Source organism: Podarcis erhardii, assembly GCF_964252035.2.
Source record: "Podarcis erhardii genome assembly, chromosome: 1".
NCBI classification, from domain to species: domain Eukaryota; kingdom Metazoa; phylum Chordata; class Lepidosauria; order Squamata; family Lacertidae; genus Podarcis; species Podarcis erhardii.
The window spans coordinates 137,123,788-137,147,369 of NC_138497.1; the positions used below are offsets into that span (position 1 = coordinate 137,123,788).

General features: G+C 42.1%; 1 protein-coding gene across 2 annotated transcripts in view; it reads right to left on the reverse strand.

The window, feature by feature from the left end:
* SPAG16 (sperm associated antigen 16) overlaps positions 1-23,582 on the reverse strand; it is a 444,848-nt gene that overhangs the window by 165,649 nt on the left and 255,617 nt on the right. For both annotated transcript variants that reach the window (XM_081878176.1, XM_081878175.1), the window contains one exon: positions 9,841-9,967. In XM_081878176.1, the coding sequence (XP_081734302.1) occupies positions 9,841-9,967 (127 nt within the window). The remainder of the gene's footprint in view (positions 1-9,840; positions 9,968-23,582) is intronic.

Consider the following 23,582-nt stretch of genomic DNA (forward strand, 5'->3'; position numbering starts at 1 on the left):
CACCTTAAGCAGTCCTGTTGTCTCTTGGTGTCTCTAATTCTTTGCCTAACTATAGCTTTTGCTTGGCCCAAGCCCAGACTTAGAAGGGCTTGAGGGACAAAACCCAGTTTCTGAAGAATGTTTACTTGTCAAGCAAAATGTTCAGATTTGAATTAAAGTGAATGTTCAGGCTATCCTAAACAACAGTGAGTTGGATCCAAAAAATGGTGCGCAGAATGAAAATAGCTGCCAATACTTGCCATGAGCATTAGAGGAAATGTTGATCCAGTGCCATAGTAGGCAGATACACTTATAGCAGTTCTCATGTTTCCCCTTCTGCAAACTGAGGAATATATTTTGCATTTCCTATGCAACTATGGCAACCCAACTTGAGAAATTACCATTTGGCACTGGTACGCTCTCAGAGACCCATAAGGTATATACTGCGTACCATTTTCTTTTCAGATAATAATGCTGAGAAACAAAACATTTTCATTCAGATTCAGGTAACTGCTGAAGCAGAACATTGGTGTTTACTGAACCTGTAAGCCATTGTTTCATATGTAATATTATTCACTTCTCAACACTATTGCTTAAGTAAAAAAGTAATTTCATCTAGATTACTTATCCCTTTGGTATATGCCACTTTACACACTTTTATGTTCACAGACCATTGACATAATAGAAAGGAAAACATTATGTGTTGATAGAAACAGCTTGATCAGAAAAACAAGCAGTTCTTTCAAGCTGAAAAGAATATTCCAGTTATTATCATATACATTCAAGGGATTCAGAGGGGTGGTGTGTAGTGTATTTGTTTTGGAGATGTGCAAAGCATGCTAAATATTTGTAGGTTTGTAAAAAGGCACGTTCTCAACTTTGAACACACTGCATATCACAGCTGGATAATCTGGAAGGAACCCAAAGCTTCCTTCCAATACCTAGATCTAGTGCAAATGGAGAATGAGGATTCCCTCTAGTGAAACTGGTGCAGTGTCCCAGTGCTCTTTGGTCCTTACCTTTCTGAACTCATATCTCAGTAGATACCTGTCTGTGGCCTTTAACCCTTTAGTGTCACTACCCTCAGCTGCCCAAAGGACTTCTGCCTCCTTGCTGGCTTTTGTTTCTCCCTTGATGCCCCTTTATGCCTAGAACTCTCTCACAAACATCTATTTGGCATAATGCATCTCACTTTCTCTTCAAATCCTTCCTTAAAACCCACTAGTTCTGCCAAGCCTTTGGCTTGACCCCTGCTGAATCAAGGGGTATTCAGTACAGTCGTACCTTGGTTGTCAAATGCCCTGTGACTCGGATGTTTTGGCCCCCAAACGATAAAAACACGGAAGTGACTGTTCTGTTTTTTTAATGTTCTTTTGGAAGCCAAAAGTCTGGTGGGGCTTCCGCAGCTTCCGATTGGCTGCAGGTGCTTCCTGCAGCCAATCAGAGGTCGTGATTTGGAAGTCAAATGGACTTCCAGAACAGATTCCGTTCGACTTCCAAGGTACAACTGTACAGGGATTCCTGAGCACTCCTCAGCTCCAAAGTTGAGAGAAACGTGTCCAGAGCTGCTCAAACTATATGCAGTTTTCCCATGTGACTGGGATGAAGGCTGAGATTGACATAAACTGGCAAGTCCCCTAACTGACCTGTTGTCCTTGTGCGGTGGGGGGAGGGAAGCAAATTGACCATGGAAATGGATTAAATTTACACCTTTTTCATTGACTGACGTAAATGGGAACCTTCTGGTTAGCAGAAAGAGTATGCATCACTCTCAAAGCATATATATATATATATATATAGGCTGAAAAATAATGAAACCAGAAGACTTAATCCTGTTCAACACGGGCATGAATGGTATTCAGTAAATGCTTCAAAAGCTAAAGCAACAGGTCACAAGTTGAAAAACTAACATGGTCCCTGGGAATATCCAAAAAGGCAACACAGGAGGCATATGATATAAAGGCCATCCTCATCAGCTATCATACTCCTGTCAATGTATCTGGAGTTAAATACTGAGTAAACAGGCTTCAATCCACCATAGAATTTTGTAAATACTATTATTCTTATTTACCCTCTGCTTTCGCACAGGAATCTGCACTATGAAGCTAGAACATAATGTAGTTAGTTATGCAACAGCACATGAAGCAATAAAGGCTCAGTCCAGAGGAGCACAAGTGGACCTGCCATGTGTACAGGAGTCCTGTCCTCTCTGCCAATGGGACTGCATGGACATGCATACTTTGAAAGGAGAGAATGAGGGTTCTAGTGTTCATATTGGTGAATAAGAATGGAATGGGATTTATGTGCATTTGGGTAAGATCTGGGCTTAACTGGACTGAGATAGATGAGAATAGAAGTTATCCTATCCAAGGCTTCCACCAGCCTAGAAGAGAAGCCTTGTATTTGTGTTCCGGCATGGTGGGAAGTTTTAAGAGCCAATAACGGGGAAAGAACCTATTTCCCCATTTTCCATCCCCCAAGGTCTGTCCCTGCTGTTACAGTTGGCTAAGATCTGTTACCTCTGAAACTTATAAATACCCACCAACATTTCTCTGGTTAAAATAGAGATGTCCTATTTAACAACAACAACAACTTTTACTATTTATACCTCACCCATCTGACTGGGTTGGCCCAGCCAGTTTGGTGGCTTCCAACAAATATAAAAACATAATGAAATATTAAACATCAAAAAACTTCCCTATACAGGGCTGACTTCAGATGCCTTTTAAAGGTTGTATAGTTATTTACCTCCTTGGCTCCGAGTTCACATAATTTCATACCTCTCAACATTTCTCTGATGAAAACGGGGACATCCTATGGAAAAGTGGGACATTCCGGGATCAAATCAGAAATACGGATGGCTTCTGGGACTATCCCTGGAAAATAGGGACACTTACAGGGTTTGCTTATATAGCTATATAGTGAGGAATGAGGGTAGATCTGGAGAGCAGAAAAGGGAAAGTGTGTCCTTTTCCTGTTATATGGTGCAAAGACGTGGCGGTGGGGAGGTGGCTATTTTTTATTTTACAGAGTTATATACTGTACTTCTGCATACCTAGAGAATCCCTTGAGTATGCAGAAACCACTACAGTGGTAACTTGGGTTAAGAACTTAATTCGTTCCCGAGGTCCGTTCTTAACCTGAAACTGTTCTTAACCTGAAGCACCACTTTAGCTAATGGGGCCTCCCGCTGCTGCTGCGCTGCCAGAGCACGATTTCTGTTCTCATCCTGAAGCAAAGTTCTTAACCTGAAGCACTATTTCTGGGTTAGCGGAGTCTGTAACCTGAAGCATCTGTAACCTGAGGTACCACTGTACCTTACTTTTGGGTGGCCCCATTTTGCTTCCAAATTTATAGGCATTCAGTCACCTGAGTTTGCTAATAGAGAGAATGATGATTCTATAGCACAATCCATGCCAGTGCTCTGCCTGAGTTGTTTCTCGCTGTTTTCTATAAAAGTTTGGGTTATGAGCTACAGTCTGGCTCTAAACAAAAGCATTATCATAATGGGAGTTTTATACTTTCGTCAGGGTTGGCTAGTTTCACTTATTCCAGTACCTGCAGTCCATGTTAAGGGTATTTCAGCTGGTGATACAGCTGGGGAATGAGCAAACATACTTATTCAAGTATATGTGAATGACTGCCCCTAGGGATTAGGGAGGGGGCCCCAAAATGAAAGAAAACAGGTCCCATATTCTCAACTCTGATCTATGACTGTGTGAGAGTGCCTCAGAATATCTGGTTACAGATAGGTAGCCGTGTTGGTCTGCCATAGTCAAAACAAAACAAATTCCTTCCAGTAGCACCTTAAAGACCAACTAAGTCAGTTCTAGGTATGAGCTTTCGTGTGCATGCACACTGTGTATCTGAAGAAGTGTGCATGCACACGAAAGCTCATACCAAGAACTGACTTAGTTGGTCTTTAAGGTGCTACTGGAAGGAATTTGTTTTGTTCAGAATATCTGGTATAGGAGAAAAGGTAAATATATATTAAGACTGCATCAAAACCTTTGGTAGTGCAACATTTTGATATTTTCATAAAGGGTTATTAAATAACTTTGATTATGGATGTTAAAATGTAGTTGTTTTACTATGTATTTTAATTGCATGTAGCTGTACTTTTGTAATGTTTTTATTCTTGTTATTTTGCTGTTGGCTTTTGTTTGTTTGCAAACTGCATTGATATTGCTTCTTGAAATGAAAGGTGGTATATAGATTCTAATTCTAATAAATACTACTACTAATAATAATACTATGTAAAAGTGGATTCAAATATAATAACAGCAACTGTTTGAAGACTCAGCTGGTTGAACATTTGGATAGAAGTGAGAAAAATAATGGGTGGGATTCAGCTAAGTTGTGTGTGTGGAGAAAGGTCCACTTGTAAAACAGGACTTCTCCCCACCCCAGTGCCCCCTAAATTTGCAATGTAGGGTTCAGGGAAAGTCCAGAATAGGTTTAGTGGATTTGCAGGGGTCACACAGGGGGTCACTAACTGCTATGTTGAATTCCATTCAATATATTTAGATACATAAATACATGCACAGTATTGCAAGATATAGGAGTTAATCATTCCAGATGAAAATACTTTGGGGGATGTCTGCAGTTCACAGTACCTCTTTTCTTCAGGGTGTCTGCCAGTGACTCTTTGTGGAGTTCATGCCTCATCTTAGAAGTGGTCCTAATGAGGATGCATTGGGAGGGAGGAACCTGAACACTTTATAAAAGATGCATTCACCTCTTCTACAGAGTTTACTGCAGTGTCTGGAAGGTGTAAAGAAAAGCACTGCCTCCCCCGCCCCCACTAGTGGATTTCCTACAAATGAGACACACAACTCGCCCTCTCCTTCACACAAACACACATGCATTCAGAAGAGCCAACACGAAGAATGATTTTAGTTGGATCATGCGCTGAACACATTGCCGCTTCTCCTTGGCAGCAGCAAAGGAAGGGTACAAGTCTTCACTGCCTGCCTATGGGCATTATCAGGATTTCTGTTGGGGGGCAGATTTGTATTGATTGGGGGGGCAGCTGCCCCCTGCCCTCCCCCTTGGCTACCTGCCAATCTACTGGGGACATAGTGGGGCATGGAGTAAGAAGAAAAGAGGAATGACATAAGAATGGAAAAGACAGCTATTTCAGCTGACCAGTGTTTAGCCATCTGTTACTTTTATTTCTGAAGAACAGACAAGTCCTCAGCATAACTTTTCTCCCACATAAACGTATTTCCTGTTTCTGATACAATGGAACTGACATAGTTGAGCAAGTTTATAAGGAATAATGACCTGGAACCAGATTAAACTAGAAGAATTTAGGCCCCACTGAAATCAATGGGACATGTTGTGACTGAAGTTCTGCTGATTTTCAGCAGGCACGTGACTATTAGGCCACTCAACAGACACCCAAGTTTCTCTAGGAATAATATGACTGCTGCCTGGAGTTAAAAGATGTACTGTGCCTTTGTGACTACAGCACTGGTGAGTGACATTATCTATATGAAGGAATGGAGGAGCAGAAATAGAGATGCCACCATGTGTGACCTTAGTTTGCATCAGTTTTTGAAACCTCCTGCTTCACTTACCATGGCAATCTCAATATTCATGTATTTCTATTCATTCAGTGCACACCAACTATATATTCACAGAAGATTCAGCTCAGTCTTTCTGAAGCTGTGGTCCATATCCTGCTGGCCTTTTTTCTCATTTTCGAGGTTTCTACACATAATTATTTTTACATCAGCTACCTATCATCTGTATCAAATCCTCACTGCCCAGATGACAACATTAGACTGCTCTGTGGAAAACAACAAAGATAAAATTCTTGTTGAACTAGTCAAAAAGAAATAGAAAAAGGTGGAGGAAGAATATAATGATGAAAGCATAATGTACTAGAGTAGGTATTCTATGTTTTTCACATTCTCTGTGTTATGTACTGAAGTTCTCACCCTAGGCCAACAGGGGGATACTGTAGATAGTTTTCACTCAGGTCCACATATGCAAATAAGGGATTGAAAGTGACGTCCAGTGATTGGATAGTTACAGAAAGTGTTACAGTTGCGTTGTAGTAGAGCTCTATATAAGCAGGCTGGCTGAACCCTTCAGTTCAGTTCTGTTCTGGCCTGTGAATAAACAGGAGCTGTTTGAAGAATCACTGTGTCGCCTGATATGTTCACCCACAACTTAACACTGAAAAATTCCTTAATGTATTCTCAAACCCATAGTTAACCTGTGTACGCCTGGAAGGATTTAAAAGAGTGAACTACATTTTTTAAAAGTCCAGTTAAGACTAGCAATGATATCATAGCATGGTTCAACAAGTCCAAACCCCAGCAATGCAGAAATCTCAGCTAAAGCATCCTTGACAGATGGCCATCAAGTCTCTGCTTAACCCCCCCCCCCCAAGGAAGGGCAGTCCACAAGCTCCCCAGGAAGACCATTCCACTCAAGGGTGAAATGCCCCACAACTTATGAGAGTGAACAATGATACCCACATTTAAGTTTCTTGTTGCTTTCTAAATCTTGTTCTTATTTTTCTATTTGGCATTTTCTCTTAGTATAATTTAAATAAAATGTTATTGTTTAAGGAAAGTTATTTATACAGCCTATAAGCCAACACAGATATATCACATAAAGGTTCAATAAAATCATCACATTCATGGTTAAAGAAGAAAAAGTACAGCGTGGAATGATTTAGCAAACCACAGTCTGAGATATGCCAACAAACCAGAATCAGAAACCATAATGTGAAGTGGGTTTGTAGAACATGGTTTCTTACGATGCCTGATGTATCTAACAATAGTTATAGCCACTGCTTCATCATCAGAGGCTGCTGCATATTGCAGAAAGAAGTAAATATAAGAGGCTGTGTACTTAAGGAACAGATATTAGCCTGGTTCACACAACTAATTAAGTCAAACCTTGGCTTAGCAAAACCACATGTGCATGTGGGTTCATCTGCTTTACTCCTTCCTGGCCCTTTTACTGTCAGGTAGGGATGGTGACAAAATTTGTTAAAAGTAAGCAGAATAGCAAGTTTTGACAGAGCTTGGCTGCTCATGCACAAAACGATCTCCTGCCATACACGTGAGAGCTTGTGAGCACTCTTTGATACCAATCTTTTGATAACTTTTCCACCCCGTATTTCTCATCACTGTTTTCAGTCTCTGAGCTTAAGATCGTCACTCTGCTCATCTCACTGTCATTATTTCTGTGGTCCTCGTCTGATCCAGCCAGAGTAAACATGTATTGGAACTATGTGTGTGCTCTGTCTGTTATATCTAGACGATGATTTCTTAATATGCTGTGCCATGCATTGGCATTACACAACAAATTTACAGAATGCTTTTTTTAAATGCAGATTCTCCCCTGATGTGACTGTCAGCAATCAGCAGCATGCATTGTCAAAAGCAGAAAGAAGAGTTAGTATTTCTTATGTGAAGATGCCATTATGTCATGCATTCATTTCATTTGCAACATGCACACCCTTTTCTGCTTGGAAAGGCAGCCAGCTACCAGCCACAGTTAGAGTTTCAGACAGTAAAACAATTTTTACTTAAGTGATCTGAATTCAGGCAAATAGAACAGTTAAAAGATTAAGTGTCCATCTCTGAGCAGTGTGGGGTGGGGTAAGTGTAGTGAGTGGGGGCAGTGACTGTGGTTGGTACTTTAAGTAATCATAGGTAAAGGGACCCCTGACCATTAGGTCCAGTCGTGACCGACTCTGGGGTTGCGGTGCTCATCTCGCTTTATTGGCCAAGGGAGCCGGCGTACAGCTTCCAGGTCATTAGGCCAGCATGACTAAGCCGCTTCTGGCAAACCAGAGCAGCACACGGAAACGCCGTTTAACTTCCCGCCGGAGCGGTACCTGTTTATCTACTTGCACTTTGACATGCTTTTGAACTGCTAGGTTGGCAGGAGCAGGGACTGAGCAACGGGAGCTCACCCCGTCGCGGGGATTCAAACCGCCGGCCTTCTGATCAGCAAGCCCTAGGCTCTGTGGTTTAACTCACAGCGCCACCCACGTCCCTGTTTAAGTAATCATACAAAAGAAGAAAAGACTACCCAGACCATGACAAATATTGTTTAGGGTCTTCTGCACAGACCAGTTCCCCTCTAGGCAATTCACAACCACATTGTCGTCACTGATGTCCTCACTAATATGACCCACTTCATTTCTTGCCAGAGAACCCCAAGTACCCATGAAACAGCAACCCTATTCCATCTCCATGGATTCTTGGCCCATACTGTTCCAGACCAAAGGCCATAGTTCTGCCATGCCCTATGCAACCTGCTAGAAATCCATGCCTATATTTCAGCCTATCATCCTCAAAGTGATGGGTAGACAGAAGGGATCAGCCCTACATAGAAGCAACATCCCATCAACAGCAGAACTGGGTAGATCTGTTGGGCATAGCAGAATTTGGCCTATAACAGCTCTCAGTTTTTCCTCAGCAATACTTCCAAACCCTCTATTTCCCAGATGTCACTTCTTCCACCAATTTCCAGCTGCTGGTGCATCTTATCAGGCTATCCAGGAGGACCTCAGAGTCAAGTTGAACCATGCCAAATGCAAGGCCTATGCTGACCGCAAATGGCAGGCTGAGAACCCTCTTGAGTATGCTCATCAACTCTCCAACTGACACTGAATGCCTATCTAGTAAAATAGATTGTAAGTAGGTCCCCCCTCCCCACCCAGCGGCGTAGCTAGCCGCTCAGGTGCCTGGTATGGGGGCGTGTCCTGCAGCAGGGGGCAGGGCAATCTGCCCCCCTGTGGGGGTGGGGCGAGCCTCTCCAACGCTTGGAGTCTCTCCGCCACCTCCCCCTCAGCTGTAAGGCGGCTGAGGGAGAGGAAGTAGGCAGGCACAAGTCCCATGCTGCCGTTTCAGGAACCTGCAGGCGCCTAAGCCACCACGTCACTCCTAAAAGGTTTTGTGAGCCCAATTTATTATTTTTTTAAAAAACTCATTTTGTCACACACACCCCAGTGATGACACCTTGGGCAGACCACACACCCCCGCACACTCTTCCTCCGCCACTGCCCCAACCCTGATAACAGCTTTGCCCCTTTCTGAAAACCCTGTTGCTTACAGGCTTCAGCTGTAAGCATTAGTTGCTCCTGGTTTCATCAGTTGCTCCTGGTTTCAGCTATGCTAAATCCAGATCCAGAAAGACACCAACCTCCAGCCACACCACTCACGGACAACAGGCAGGAAGAATATGAAGTGGCTCAAATTCTAGAATCATGAATGCATCAGAGACTCTTATAATGCCTCACTGACTGGAAGCGCTACCTACCCAAGGACTATTTGTGGGAAGCTGTTCATGCCCATGCCAGCAATTCCATTGTGGCTATCTGCACAAGCCAAGCCCATTGGATTGAGACCATGGGGGGGGGTGTCAGGACCTCAAAGTCCAGCGGCCTTTAAAACACAGGGTTGGAGGCCTCAGAGTCTCCAGCTAAGGAACCAGACCAGAATCAGGGCTGAGTCTGCTGTAGTAGATCAGGAGATGACTGAGCCCAAGACTGATAGGCAGGAGTCCACAGAACAACCTACCAAAGCACCTGGCAATGGAAGGAAACTTACAAAAACTTGGTGTTCAGTGTTCAGAAATATTATATATTATATGTTTACGTAAAGTTCAGTGGTCTCTAAATGCATAAGTTATTGGAGTCCAGAAGGGGAAATCACCTTTATTAAATTGGGACATTCCTCATTTCCCTCCTACTTCCTCCCTATAACTTGATGTCATCCACTTGATTGAGCTATTATTGCAAAAGATTCAAATATTTCCCATCAAGCAAGCAGTGTGTTTGTGAGTTTTATGAGTTCACCCAGTTCCCAAAGCAATAAGTTAGCTTACTGTTCTGGCATCCCAAAGAGACAATGTCTTGTCTGCAGAGCTGGTGAGAATGATGTTGGAGAAAGGAAGAAATTCAATGCTGTTTACTGAATCCTTATGGCCACGAAAGGTGTATCTGCACCGCTCACTGCAAAAGAACACAATGACATCCTAAGCAACCATAGTGGAATAACTTGGCAATGTTTTCCAACAGCAAAAGGAAGCATAACTACAACTGACTGACAAATTATAATTTGGCATCCACACTATTCATGTTGACAAAAAAAACCCTACTATTTATTTATTTATTTACTTACTTCCAATATTTATACCCTGCCTTTCTACATAACAAGGCCACTAACAAGCTCATTAATTGTGTCAGTTAGATTCACTTGAGCAAACTATTTCCAGTTCTTTGACTTTCATTTTATGTGCTACATTGTTCATGCACATTCTTGCATTGCAATTACAATAAATGAATGTCATAGAAAGGCATGAAATGTTGATATTTCATAGAACGATGGAGCTGCTATCCCTACCTGTGAAACTGAAGCCCTGTGACCCACCGAGCCCACCTTACCCTATGCAGATAGGGAGAACAAAGGAGGTTAAGATTTAATCCCACAAAGATCACTGTGTTTGTGCTACTATTAGCCTCATAGGAAAGTGATCTGCCACATTTTAATAGAAGATACACATATGGAAATAACTCTTCCCTGTTTGGCAGATGGGAAATGTGGGCAGGCTGTGTGGGTGTATTTAAATGGAAAATTGGAGGAAGAAGTTATGTTACTACTAATATTTATTTATTTATGTATGTCTTTTTTAAAAAAAATAATAATTTTTATTAGGTTTTCACATTTTACACCCAAAAATAATCAAAAACAAAACATATATAATTTCATAACTTTCTTAACCCCCCTCCCTGACTTCCCCCCACCCTCCCTTCATACATCCCCATTCCAACAATTAACTCAGCAAATTCTTATCTCTCATCCTTAACATATTATTATTATTTCTACAGTTGGTTCTTATTACTTGGCCAAATTTTACTTATCCAATTTTCATATGAATATTAAATTCTTTTCTAAGGTCAACCCAAGTTCCCTTCCACGAATTCCCTTTCATATATTAAATGTAGGTCATAATAGACAAATATAGAAATCATAAAAATTTTAAAATTCTGTTTCCCCACCCCCCACCCCGGTTTCTGTCCCTTCCCAACTAAATGTCCACAAAACAGTTCCTAGCCTGGATTCCTCACATCAGAGGCCTTCAAATCTCTGTCAGTCTCTCTCTGCCAGTTTTGTTGGTAGCAAATTTTGTTGATCCTTGGGTCTCGAAGGAGCTCAAACACAGTCTCATCAAATTTTCTCCCATCCAAGAAACTTGGTAACAACTGCTGCAAAAAGTCAACTGATCTCCCATGTACAAAGAGGAAGCCCCAATCATATTTCTTATTTCTTTTAAGTTCCAATATTCCAAGTGTTCCAGGGGCTTCCTCTTTCCTCTTTCGCATCTTTCGCAGGTTGGTAATCCCAGAGTCTTCTTCTTTATATTCTAACAATGTAGGCTTGAAGTTGGTACTCTCCTGTACTTTCTTAGCTCCTTCTTCCCTCTCCCCTAGTTCCAAAGATGTCTCTTCTTGTTCAGCTGCAGCTTCTGTTTCAGTCAAATCCTTTGTGCATTCAGCAGAGTTGCTTGTTTTAGAGATCAAGGTCATAAGTTGTTTGTTCATAGCCGTGCTCTGCTCCTGCAGTATTCCCATGAGAAAGAACATTCTTTCTATCTCTGCCTGTAATTTTCCATCTGTAGCCATTGCAATGTTTCAAAGTTTCCCCTAGGGGGATTCTGGTTACTTAATAGTCCAACAGTCAGATACTTTGTTGTTTATAACTTTTTTTTTGTTCCCAAACACTTTAATTCAAATGTAACAAATTTAGTCCAGAGAGATGTTAAACAATAAAATTTTTAACTTTAACTGCCCGTTTGACAGCTCTTTTGACAGCTGTCAAACTCCTTGTTCCTTTTCCTCCAGCTCACACACAGGGCGCTCCCGGGTCGGGGGGGGGGGGGGGCTAAACAAAAGCTTCCAAAATTCGACTCTTACTCTCCAGCACAAATCTTCTGTGAGATATCGATCTTTGGAGCTCGATCGATGAGCCGTGGCCTCTGATAGCTTTACGATCCCAATCAGTCGTTTACAGCTTCCGGCGTCCAGCCGCTTCCTTCTAGCTGCGCAACAAATTCTGCTGTCTCTTTAGCCACGGCTTCGCAGAGTAGCATACAGCGGTGTAAAGCAGTCTTTTTCTCCTTTTCTCCATGCAAGCATACACAGACAGGTTCGTCTATTTACAGCTCTTTATTGAAACATTTCAGCAACAAGGACCGGAGCTTCTTTCAGCCATGTCTCTCTCTCAAAAAAACACAGAGAGAACAGAAAGTACAGGAAACAAGCTCCTTCTTAGCTTCTAAAGCTGACGTCAGAAAGTGACGCACACCTCAGAACACTTAACCAGTTAAGTTCTGAACTCTAACATCTTCTTCTGTCAAATTCGTGGAATTAATGTCTTTTAACTCATACCAAAAAAGAGATCTCTCCACCTTAGTTCTCCTATCTTTGCTTTAAATCTTTTTGTAGATAGAGGGGGTGCGGACTTCCCTTTAGCACATCCCCCGGTCGTACCGAATTCAAAGGTGAAAATTTTTAAAGTCCAAATTCCCTTCTACTCACGGGTTGCTTCAAGTCCAAATTTCAGGGAAAAAAGTCAGCGCTCTCCGGCCATGGCTCGCGGCTTCGCTTCACTGCAGTAGCGGTCTACTCACAGCACCACGCCACTCTCCGTACCCTCTCCGTAGCCTTTAAAAAGGCTCTTCGTGGGTCGGGGGGGCGCTTAAGGTGCCCACCGAGTCACCAAGTCCGCAGGCTTCCGCGCCTGCGGTTTCTAAGGGTCCCCGCTTCGCCGTTGCGGTAAGACCCGTCTGCAGCAAAGCCGATTCCCTCCGGAGCTCGGAGGGAATCCGCCATTAGCCGATCGCGCTAACACGGAAGTCTATTTATGTATGTCTTACATTTATGTTATTTCCCCCTCTTAATATCCTGAATATGACTATAATACAGTATGCAATGATGATATGATAAAACAGAAAAACAAACAAAAAAGGGGTTATTTTTAGAAAAAAAGGCAAATGGATGCATGGCAGTGACCCTTCCCACATGTCTCTCTCTCCATGACTGTGCAAGAATGCATGTATGTCTCTGTGTTGCATGTGCACACCTGTCTTTGTGTGAGAGTGGGCGATGAGACGTATGTGTCTGTGCTTGTGTGAATGTGTAGTCCACCACCAATGTGCTTTACAACTGAAGACTATCAGTGTTTCAAATTGCCTAGAAATTTCTTAAGAATTTACACATAGCCCTGTTAGATCTGACCCAGCATCCTGTTTCCAAGGGTAGCCAGCCCTATATTTCCTAGAAGCCGTCATGCAGAGCAAAGAGATAGCAACCCTCCGCCCGCCTTCTTATTCCCCAGAAAATGGTTTTCAAAGGTATATTATGTCCTTTGTGGCCAATTCTCAAGCGGGAGTTAACTTCTGTTTTGCAAGTCTGGAATGCTGTTTATATTTATCACACCCAGCTGTTTAAATCCTAATGGCAGTGGCCATTTTTGTAAGTCAATAATCAATTACACAGTGAATTGAATAGGTTATTAGAGATTCAGCACATCATTACATTTCTAGCATTAGAGGAGAGTCCTGGAATGCAGGCACCGTGCAAGCACAGTACAGGCTGTGAGAGCTCATTCCAATTAGACACAAAGAAACAATCTGGGGAAATGGAAGGCTGCATGTTCACAGGATATGAAAGGTGGTTGAGTCACATTAGCACAAGATGACCTGTGTGATTCCTTTCAGTTGTCACAGTCTGTGCTCCAAATTATAATACGAGTCTTCGATAAAGCCTGTATTTGTGGCAATAGTGTTTACATTATCTGAATAGAGAAAGATGTAGGTAAAATAGTTTGAAATAATCAATTAGCACTGAACAAATTGTGTACTCCTAACAATTACCATATCATACTTCTGACAGAAATGCAAAGAGAGAAAGAATGTGCTGGAGACTGCTGATAAATTCCTGTGTGGTAGAACAAGAAGAACAGATTGATTTATATCAGACAGTTCCCAATAGAGAAATTGAAAGCTGCATCTTCAGGGGAAAAGACAACCCAAGAAAGGAATATATATTATGAGTAACTCAGATAGGATGAGGGGGGCTGCAGACAGACAGGCTGCAAGAAGAGGCTTGTGAGAGATTAATTAGGTGTCAGAGCAGGGAGGCCCATTCAGAATCCCTTAGCAAGGTGAAAATGGACTAAAGTGATGGACCACGACAACTAAAGGAAGGAAGGAAATGATTTGTATGTTTCCATCAAGTACATAAACACTTGGGCCTGTTTCAGCTCTCCCTCTTTGCCGCTTCTATATCAGTGTGTAGTGATGAGCAAGCTCCCTTCACTCTCTCCAGATTTAATTTACCATTCTGGTAGCTCAGTGACTGATATTGTTCTGAACCTCTGACTGCTACATAAAACAAACTCATCTTCTTCCAGCTGAGACATAATTTAAATGAAAGTGTTCAGCCACACTCAAAGCAACTGCTGAAAAGAAGGCAAAAGTCTTATGATTTTCCGCAAAGAAAAATGCACATTTTGAAGCATACCTCTGTCTCCCTGACCCTCTTCCCCTTCTGTCTTCCTTACTGGACAGAAGAACAATTCTATCAAGAATGGACAAAATTCTTCTCCCAGAGACACTTTTTCCAGGAGAGGAAACATTTTTTTACATACAAATTAATGCACTTCACACCACTTTAAAAGAGGCAAAATGCCCACTTACCCCCCATCCCCACTAATCCCCCTGGGACACCACCCACTATTCCACCACGCAGCACAAAACCTCCAGATAAAAACGTGGCAAGCTGAAGGCTTATACTGCCTAGCAGACCTACAAAAATAACAAACCCACATTGACACAAGAAATGCAAGACAAGGTAGGGGGCACTCAAATGCCCTGGCTAGCACACCACCAATTACATGCCCTCTTAAACAACCCAGTAGTAAAATCAGCAGCAACCAGGCCCTTGACAACCTTTGAAAACCTCTTCCTAACAAGGTGAGTGAGGCTGAGAGACTTCAGAGAAGTCACCCAGCAGCTGCATGTGGATGATCGGGGAAGCAAACCCGGTTCACCAGATTACGAGTCCACCACTCTTAACCACTACACCACACTGCTGCCCTAGAATATGCGGAGGAGTTCAGAGAAAGGGCCGCAGAGGATCCTACAGCCTAATGGGATATTAAGAAAAATGACACAAGAACCTGTGTTAATGTGAGCCTTGTTGGTCCTTTAATGAGCCTGCCCAATGAAACAATGAATACAATGACTTTTCTTGTGTTAATTACAGGGAATGTTCCTACAAAGGTTTATGGCAGCAAGTCTTGTGTGCTTTAGAACAGAAGACTTCTGAAAGAAGATAACTAGAAACAGTATCTTAATGTGCCTTAGTAAGACACATTTTTGTATGTACTAAAATACTAACTTGTGATTGGGGAAAAATCGATTTGCTATCATCTGTGACCTTGAAATACAAATTTTGGGATTATTTATATTATAATTAGGATTTAACAAGGTGGGGGGGTGAGATTTAATTATGAGAGTCTGTGATCTCATTCATGTTTTTATTGTTAGAGCTATAAATGAGACTTTTACTGATTATTGTAATGAAGGATTAGGGAGATAATGTTTTATGCTGTTTGAACATGTGACGTGCTATGAAAGTATATCATCATTATTTGCTTGTGATGAAGATACTCCTACATGAAATTGAAACAAAACCAAACAGAAAACAGCAAAAGACAAGTTTGAGTTCTATACACAAAATACAGGCAGATACAGTGGTACCTCTGGTTACAAACTTAATTTGTTTTGGAGGTCTGTTCTTAACCTGAAACTGTTCTTAACCTGAAGCACCACTTTAGCTAATGGGGCCTCCCGCTGCCGCCACACTGCTGGCACGCGATTTCTGTTCTCATCCTGAGGTAAAGTTCTTAACCCGAGGTACTATTTCTGGGTTAGCGGAGCCTGTAACCCGAAGTGTTTGTAACCTGACATGTTTGTAACCCAAGGTACCACTGTATACAGAATTATTTAAAAGAGTTCTGTTCGAATACTTAAAGTACTTCTTAAATCTCAGAATATGCTGGGTTGGATCAGACAGCTAGTTGCCTTTAGGCCCAACTAAAATCAATGTGAAATGTTAGTCACAACAAGTCACATTGAATAGGAACATAACTTGCACCGTATTCCTACCTGCATTTAGCATACTTCTGAGCAGACATGTATAGAATTCTGCTGAAAGTTGGGGTGCAACCCTTTTGTTGAATCTAGCCAGCAATGCTCACCCAGGATCCTTAGGAACTGTTTTTAGAATAATGAATGTCAAAAGGTTGTTTGGAGGACGTTGAGCTACCGTGACTTAAATCACTGTCTACTGGAGTATGATATATGATTATGATGATGCTATTGTCATCACTGCCAGCACTCTGCATTAGTAAGAAATTCACATATTAAACCTCTTGCATATTTTGATCAGATGTTAGATGTATGGATGGAGGCAGAGATTGTGGTCACATCTGCTGGTCCTATCCTCTCAACATGTCTGACCTTCTATAAGATGAATAAACCCCAACATAAGCTCCAAAGTAAATATGCTCCAAGTGTGCAGTCTGTACACCCAGAAAAATGTTGGATAGGGAAGCTTCAACAATATTGTGACAATATTGCCACAAAGCTTGCTGGGTGAACTCAGTCAGTCACCCTCAGACAAACCTATGTGACAGGATTAATGTGAAGATAAAATGGAAGACATATGGGACTGATAAATAAATAACTTCATTACTGATATTTTGCCAGATACCCACTGCGCATCTTTGTCTACTTGAATATAAGGATGTTCAAAAGTGTCATTTAAATTAGCTATTCTCCAATTAGCCAAATATCTGTTTCCACATCTTTCAAATCTCTTCAGGCTCTGACTGACGACATGATGAACAAATGCGAGAGGAACACAACATGAAGGATATTTGCTGGATGTCAAACTCAGCCAAGAGCATAAGGTCAAACAGATTCCTCACTGGCTTTGCAGACAACTTCATTGTCCAGAAAGTGGGAGAAGCAACAAGAGGAACAGCCATTTTAGATCTGGTCTTAACCAATGTTGATGACCTGGTTAGTGGGGTAGAAGTGGAAGGATCATTAGGCGCAAGTGATCATGCTCTTCTGAAGTTTACTATACAGCGGAAAGGAGCAGCCAAGCATACTAGGACTCAATTTCTTGACTTTAAGAAAGCTGACTTCATAAAACTTAGGGAAGTGCTGGGTAAGATCCCATGGACAGTAATACTAAAAGGAAAGGGAGTTCATGATGGCTGGGAGTTTGTTAAGAGGGAGATAGTAAAAGCACAACTTCAGGCAATACCAATGAGACAGAAACATAGAAGGTGCCTAAAGAAGCCAGGGTGGCTATCTAAAGAAATTTTAACTGAGTTAACATTAAAAAAGGATGTGTACAAAAAATGGAAAAGGGGGGAAACCACCAAAGAGGAATTCAAACAAATAGCCAGCACGTGTAGACACAAAGTCAGAAAAGCTAAAGCACAGAATGAACTCAAGCTTGCTAGAGAGGTTAAAAGCAACAAAAAAGGCTTTTATGGGTATGTTCGTAGCAAAAGGAAGAACAAAGAAACAGTGGGGTCACTCAGAGGAGAAGCTGGTGAAATGCAAACAGGGGACACAGAAAGGGCGGAACTCCTCAATGCCTTCTTTGCCTCAGTCTTCTCCAATAAAGAAAACAATGCCCGACCTGAAGAATTTGGAGCAAATGATTCAGCAGAGGAAACACAGCCCAGAATAACTAAGGAGATAGTACAAGAATACTTGGCTAGTTTAGATGTATTCAAGTCTCCAGGGCCAGATGAACTGCATCCAAGAGTATTAAAAGAACTGGCAGATGTGATCTCAGAACCACTGGCAGTCATCTTTGAGAATTCCTGGAGAACAGGCGAAGTCCCGGCAGACTGGAGGAGGGCAAACGTTGTCCCTATTTTCAAAAAGGGGAAAGGAGAGGACCCAAATAATTACCGCCCAGTCAGTCTGACATCAATACCAGGGAAGATTCTGGAGCAGATCATTAAGCAAACAGTCTGTGAGCACCTAGAAAGGAATGCTGTGATCACCAATAGTCAGCATGGATTTCTGAAAAATAAGTCATGTCAGACTAACCTGATCTCGTTTTTTGACAGAATTACAAGCCTGGTAGATGAAGGGAACGCAGTGGATGTAGCCTACCTTGATTTCAGCAAGGCATTTGACAAGGTGCCCCATGATATTCTTGTAAAGAAGCTGGTAAAATGCGGACTTGACTATGCTACTACTCAGTGGATTTGTAAATGGCTGTCTGACCGAACCCAAAGGGTGCTCATCAATGGTTCCTCTTCATCCTGGAGAAGAGTGACTAGTGGGGTGCCACAGGGTTCTGTCTTGGGCCCGGTCTTATTCAACATCTTTATCAACGACTTGGATGATGGACTCAAGGGCATCCTGATCAAATTTGCAGATGACACCAAACTGGGAGGGGTGGCTAACACCCCAGAGGACAGGATCACACTTCAAAACGACCTTGACAGATTAGAGAACTGGGCCAAAACAAACAAGATGAATTTTAACAGGGAGAAATGTAAAGTATTGCACTTGGGCAAAAAAAATGAGAGGCACAAATACAAGATGGGGGACACCTGGCTTGAGAGCAGTACATGTGAAAAGGATCTAGGAGTCTTGGTTGACCACAAAGTTGACATGAGCCAACAGTGTGACGCGGCAGCTAAAAAAGCCAATGCAATTCTGGGCTGCATCAATAGGAGTATAGCATCTAGATCAAGGGAAGTAATAGTGCCACTGTATTCTGCTCTGGTCAGACCTCACCTGGAGTACTGTGTCCAGTTCTGGGCACCACAGTTCAAGAAGGACACTGACAAACTGGAACGTGTCCAGAGGAGGGCAACCAAAATGGTCAAAGGACTGGAAACGATGCCTTATGAGGAACGGCTAAGGGATCTGGGCATGTTTAGCCTGGAGAAGAGGAGGTTAAGGGGTGATATGATAGCCATGTTCAAATATATAAAAGGATGTCACATAGAGGAGGGAGAAAGGTTGTTTTCTGCTGCTCCAGAGAAGCGGACATGGAGCAATGGTTCCAAACTACAAGAAAAAAGATTTCACCTAAACATTAGGAAGAACTTCCTGACAGTAAGAGCTGTTCGACAGTGGAATTTGCTGCCAAGGAGTGTGGTGGAGTCTCCTTCTTTGGAGGTCTTTAAGCAGAGGCTTGACAACCATATGTCAGGAGTGCTCTGATGGTGTTTCCTGCTTGGCAGGGGGTTGGACTCGATGGCCCTTGTGGTCTCTTCCAACTCTATGATTCTATGATTCTATGAAGGGTCCTCTAGGTAAGCCAACCAAAACTCTCAATGTGTAGCTTGAAACACAGGCAGATTTTCTTTGGACTGGATGCATATTCCATTTCAAATCAAGTCAGTTGAAGCCCATTGACATAGCAAGTATCAAAGCACAGACTTTGTGGGTGAGTGCTCATATCATCTCTGTGAAATATAAAAGGGCTTCGTTTTTAGGTCTGTCATACAAACTTCTAAGTATGTTCAAAAAGAAAAAAAGCTTGGAATATATAAATTTCCATGAGTTGGAGCGGAAAGGTCTGAAGTAGGAATGTTTGTTCCCTGTATGTAGGCTCTGCACAATATTTTGAACCCAGATGGGAGACAACACATCCAAACCTCTGTTCTACCTTCAACTGTCTTGTGGATAGGATCCTGATGATGCTGATATTGTTTATTATGCATCTTTTAAAAGCTACCTTAAGGCAGGATTTAGATAACTAAAACAGATAAATAATACTAATGGGTCAAATTAGGCTATTAAAATGGAAATATAATCCTAGATTAATTTATTTTCTCTGCCAACCTTGACATGGTGTATGAAATGTTTTAAAAAATGATATTTGCCAGGCTATAAAAAGCAGTCAAATATACCTTTGGGATTCACTACGATCCCTTCCTTAACTAGATCTTTTCAGTCAGTGGGGAGTAACTAGGGATGTCTCCAAAACTCCTAAGTTTCTTATTTGGAAAAAAAGATTGGCCTAACATGTAATACTTGGAAGCTACACGTATCAAACACTATTTCCCTCATAAGTTAGAATGCCTCAGCATTCAATGCAAATATTTCTGAATAATTCTTCTACAGCTTCCACAATTTTTAGAAAAGTTATGTTGATCAGAAACATCAAGAACTGGGCTACCTTAGCTGCATATTCATATTTATTACTGACAAATTCATTATTTTCATGTTTAACATGCAGTTGCAGGTCCAGGCATTATGATTCCCGTACCCCAACCCATATAAATAAGAGACCAATAAGACTGGTTTGGATCAAAACAGGCCACAATTTTCCTGAATACAGATGAAAGAGGTTTGGCTTAGACATGGGGCAATCAAAATACTGTACTTTCTGCCCGCCTGCCAGAAGTGACATGTGGTCAATCTGGGTGGGGGTTCCTATGACTTACATAAAATAGGGTGACCCCTGCAGGGACTGCTATCTGGGGGAGTGCCTTCGGCCCTGGCCCCACATGGGCAGGCACACAGACATGACTACTCCCTCCCCCCCCCCCCAGATCCCTTTAACAGGATACCCCAGCATTTGGAGGGGTAGGGGGAGACTACAACCTCCCCTCTATCCAAGATAACGGATTCCCCCAATGCCCAACCGCTGAAGGAACAAACAGGTAGTACCCTGGATGCAGACTGTTTAAATGGCCAAATCCCAGCCTGCAACCCCATTCACCAAAGCAGGGTGCAGACTAGGATCTGGCTCCTGATAAGCAGTGGGGGCATAAGACCCCACCGCCTATCAGGAAGGGCACTGAAATCATTGTTCCATCATCGGGGCCCCAGTGGAGCCTCCGCTGTTCTGCAACGCTGCCGCACCAAGAGGGGTGAGCGGACTTGTGGTGGCAAATCAGTGGCCTGATTCACCATAAGCATCGGGCTCAAATGCCGCTGCCTCACTTCTCCTTCTCCAGCACTTTTGCCTGTTTTCAACTTACAGTGGCTTCACTACGTCTGAATCAAGACAACCTGCAGTTGGTGTTAACTTTATTGAAACAAGATAGCTTCAAACAGTAATTAATGATTCTGAACATAGTTGAGACTAACTAATGTTTCTGATGTGGACATAGTGAGAATAGACTAGAGCGGGTGGCACATGAGCCCATTGTGGGAAGAATTCAATGTAGTGCTATGGCAGGGGTCAGCAAACCTTTTCAGCAGGGGCCGGTCCACTGTCCCTCAGACTTTGTGGGGGACCAGGCTATATTTTTTTTGGGGGGGGGTGAATGAATTCCTATGCCCCACAAGTAACCCAGAGATGCTTTTTTTTTTTTAAAGCACACATTCTACTCATGTAAAAACACGCTGATTTCCGGACAGTTCATGGGCCGGATTTAGAAGGCGATTGGGCTGGATCTGGCCCCTGGGCCTTAGTTTGCCTACTCATGTGCTATGGCATTTCTGTTTGCCAGATGGAATGATCCCCTCTTCCCCCACACTGTTCAGCAGCTTTGGGGAGCTGCAGGGGGCATGTGGGGAGAAGCGTGCAGAAATATTGTTGCAATAGTGAACTCTTTTTGTTCACAGTGTTCTCAGTTCTGTAAAACCAAATGCAAAAGAGGTTCAGTCCCACCCCACACCTGAAGAGGGTGAAAAAAGAACGAACTCAGGTTGTGGGAGCAGCATGGACTGCTTCCTTCTTGAAGCAGATATGTGATGCCTCTCTTTTCCAGAAGCATTACCTGGACCTACAATTGGCTACTGCTGTGTCAAACTAAAAATGCAAATGGATAGACCAGATCTGAAATTTAACAAAGTACAAACAACTAAATCATCCTTAAACTGTGCTGTTCTCTTTTGTCTAGTTTTCTGCTCAGCAGTTTAGAAGACAAGAATTAACTCTGCCTCCGTGTCAGTGACAGTCAGGTCATCATGAGTTACCACAGCAGATCAGCAATGAGATGCACTTTTCCCTCTAACTCTTCTGCAAGGCTTATATAGCAAATTATCCCTCTGTGTTATCCCTTCACAGTTACAGATTTCATTTCTTGTTCAATACTATTAATTAGCATTTATGTAATGTTTTGAGTGTCCAAACATTAGCTTGTTGCAATCCTTGCAAAAGTATTAATTCTAGAAGTGAAGCTGAGAGAATAGAGGCTTGCCTTAGGCTACTGATGGTAGAGGTGAAATTCAGGACCAGGAACTTCCTGATTTATAATTCAGTCTCTTAGGCTGAATGGCTCATATGCATGGATATATAAACTTGTTTCCCCCTGAATTCAACAGTGTTTATGCTGCAACAGTGTTATCCTGCAACAATTATTATCCCAGAATGACCAAAAACTCAGGATGGTAGCCAAGTGGTATTGCAGTAGAAAGTTCAGTTATTACAGACAAAAATATTTTTACTGTAGATTTTTTAAGTGGGTTGAAAATAATAATAAAGGGTAGCATTCAACTAACTTTTACTCAGAGTAGACCCATTGAAATTAGCATGATTAACTTAGGTCCATTAATTTCAGTGGGTCTACTCTAGTAAAAGTTAGTTGACTACAACCCAAATAATGTAGAAAAATGTTTCATTTTCTGGGGTTGTTGCTGTTTTTTAAAGAAAAAAAAAGCTGTAAAACATCTCTGTCTCTCTCTCTTTTAGCTCTCTACTTCTAAACTGCTTTATTTTCTGATGTATAATATGTGTATATCGGTTTCTGAATGCCAGAACAAAGATAAAAAGCAACACATGAATAACTCAACTTGCTGTTTGCACCAAAATAAAACCCAGTACCATTTATTCACATCTATCAGGCAAGATCTTGATTAAACAGGAAAGTTCTGCAGCATATCTTGAATGGGTGGCTGCCCAGTTTTATCAGGTTAATCCAATAATTTACCTTTTATCTCAATTTGCCATCCAAACATGGTTCAATATTTTCAATTGATGAATGTGTTGTTAAGATTTCTGGCCTGCTGACTTCAGCAGGAAGTGTCTAATCGTGTTTCAAAATTAGTGGCAGGCAGCCTAGCTGGCCCTCCTCCTAGCACTGTTTTTGGGCATGGCAGGGATAAACACCCCACACTGAACAGCAGAGCCAACAGCACATTCTGAAATTATTTGACATCTACCCAAGGAATTCTGAGACCACATCTCAGCAAAAATCCCACAATGTTTCTCTTAATGGTTACAATCAACACGGATTAATTCCAGATGAACCAGAATGCAGTGTTGAAACTAGATGCAAAAATATTCATGTCATAGCATCATAGAATGTCAGAGTTGGAAGGGACCCAAGGTAAGGTTACCAGATTATTTTCAATGAATCTAGGGACACTTTTCAACTTCCTACTAAATAGATTTTGTCAGGGGACTGATTTGTAAATCTGGGTACTGTCCCCGGAAAACGGGGACGTCTGGTAACCTTAACCCAAGGGTCATTTAGTCCAACCCCCTGCAATCCAGGAATCTCAGCTAAAGCATCCATGGTAGATGGCCATCAAACTTCTGCTTAAAAACCTCTAGG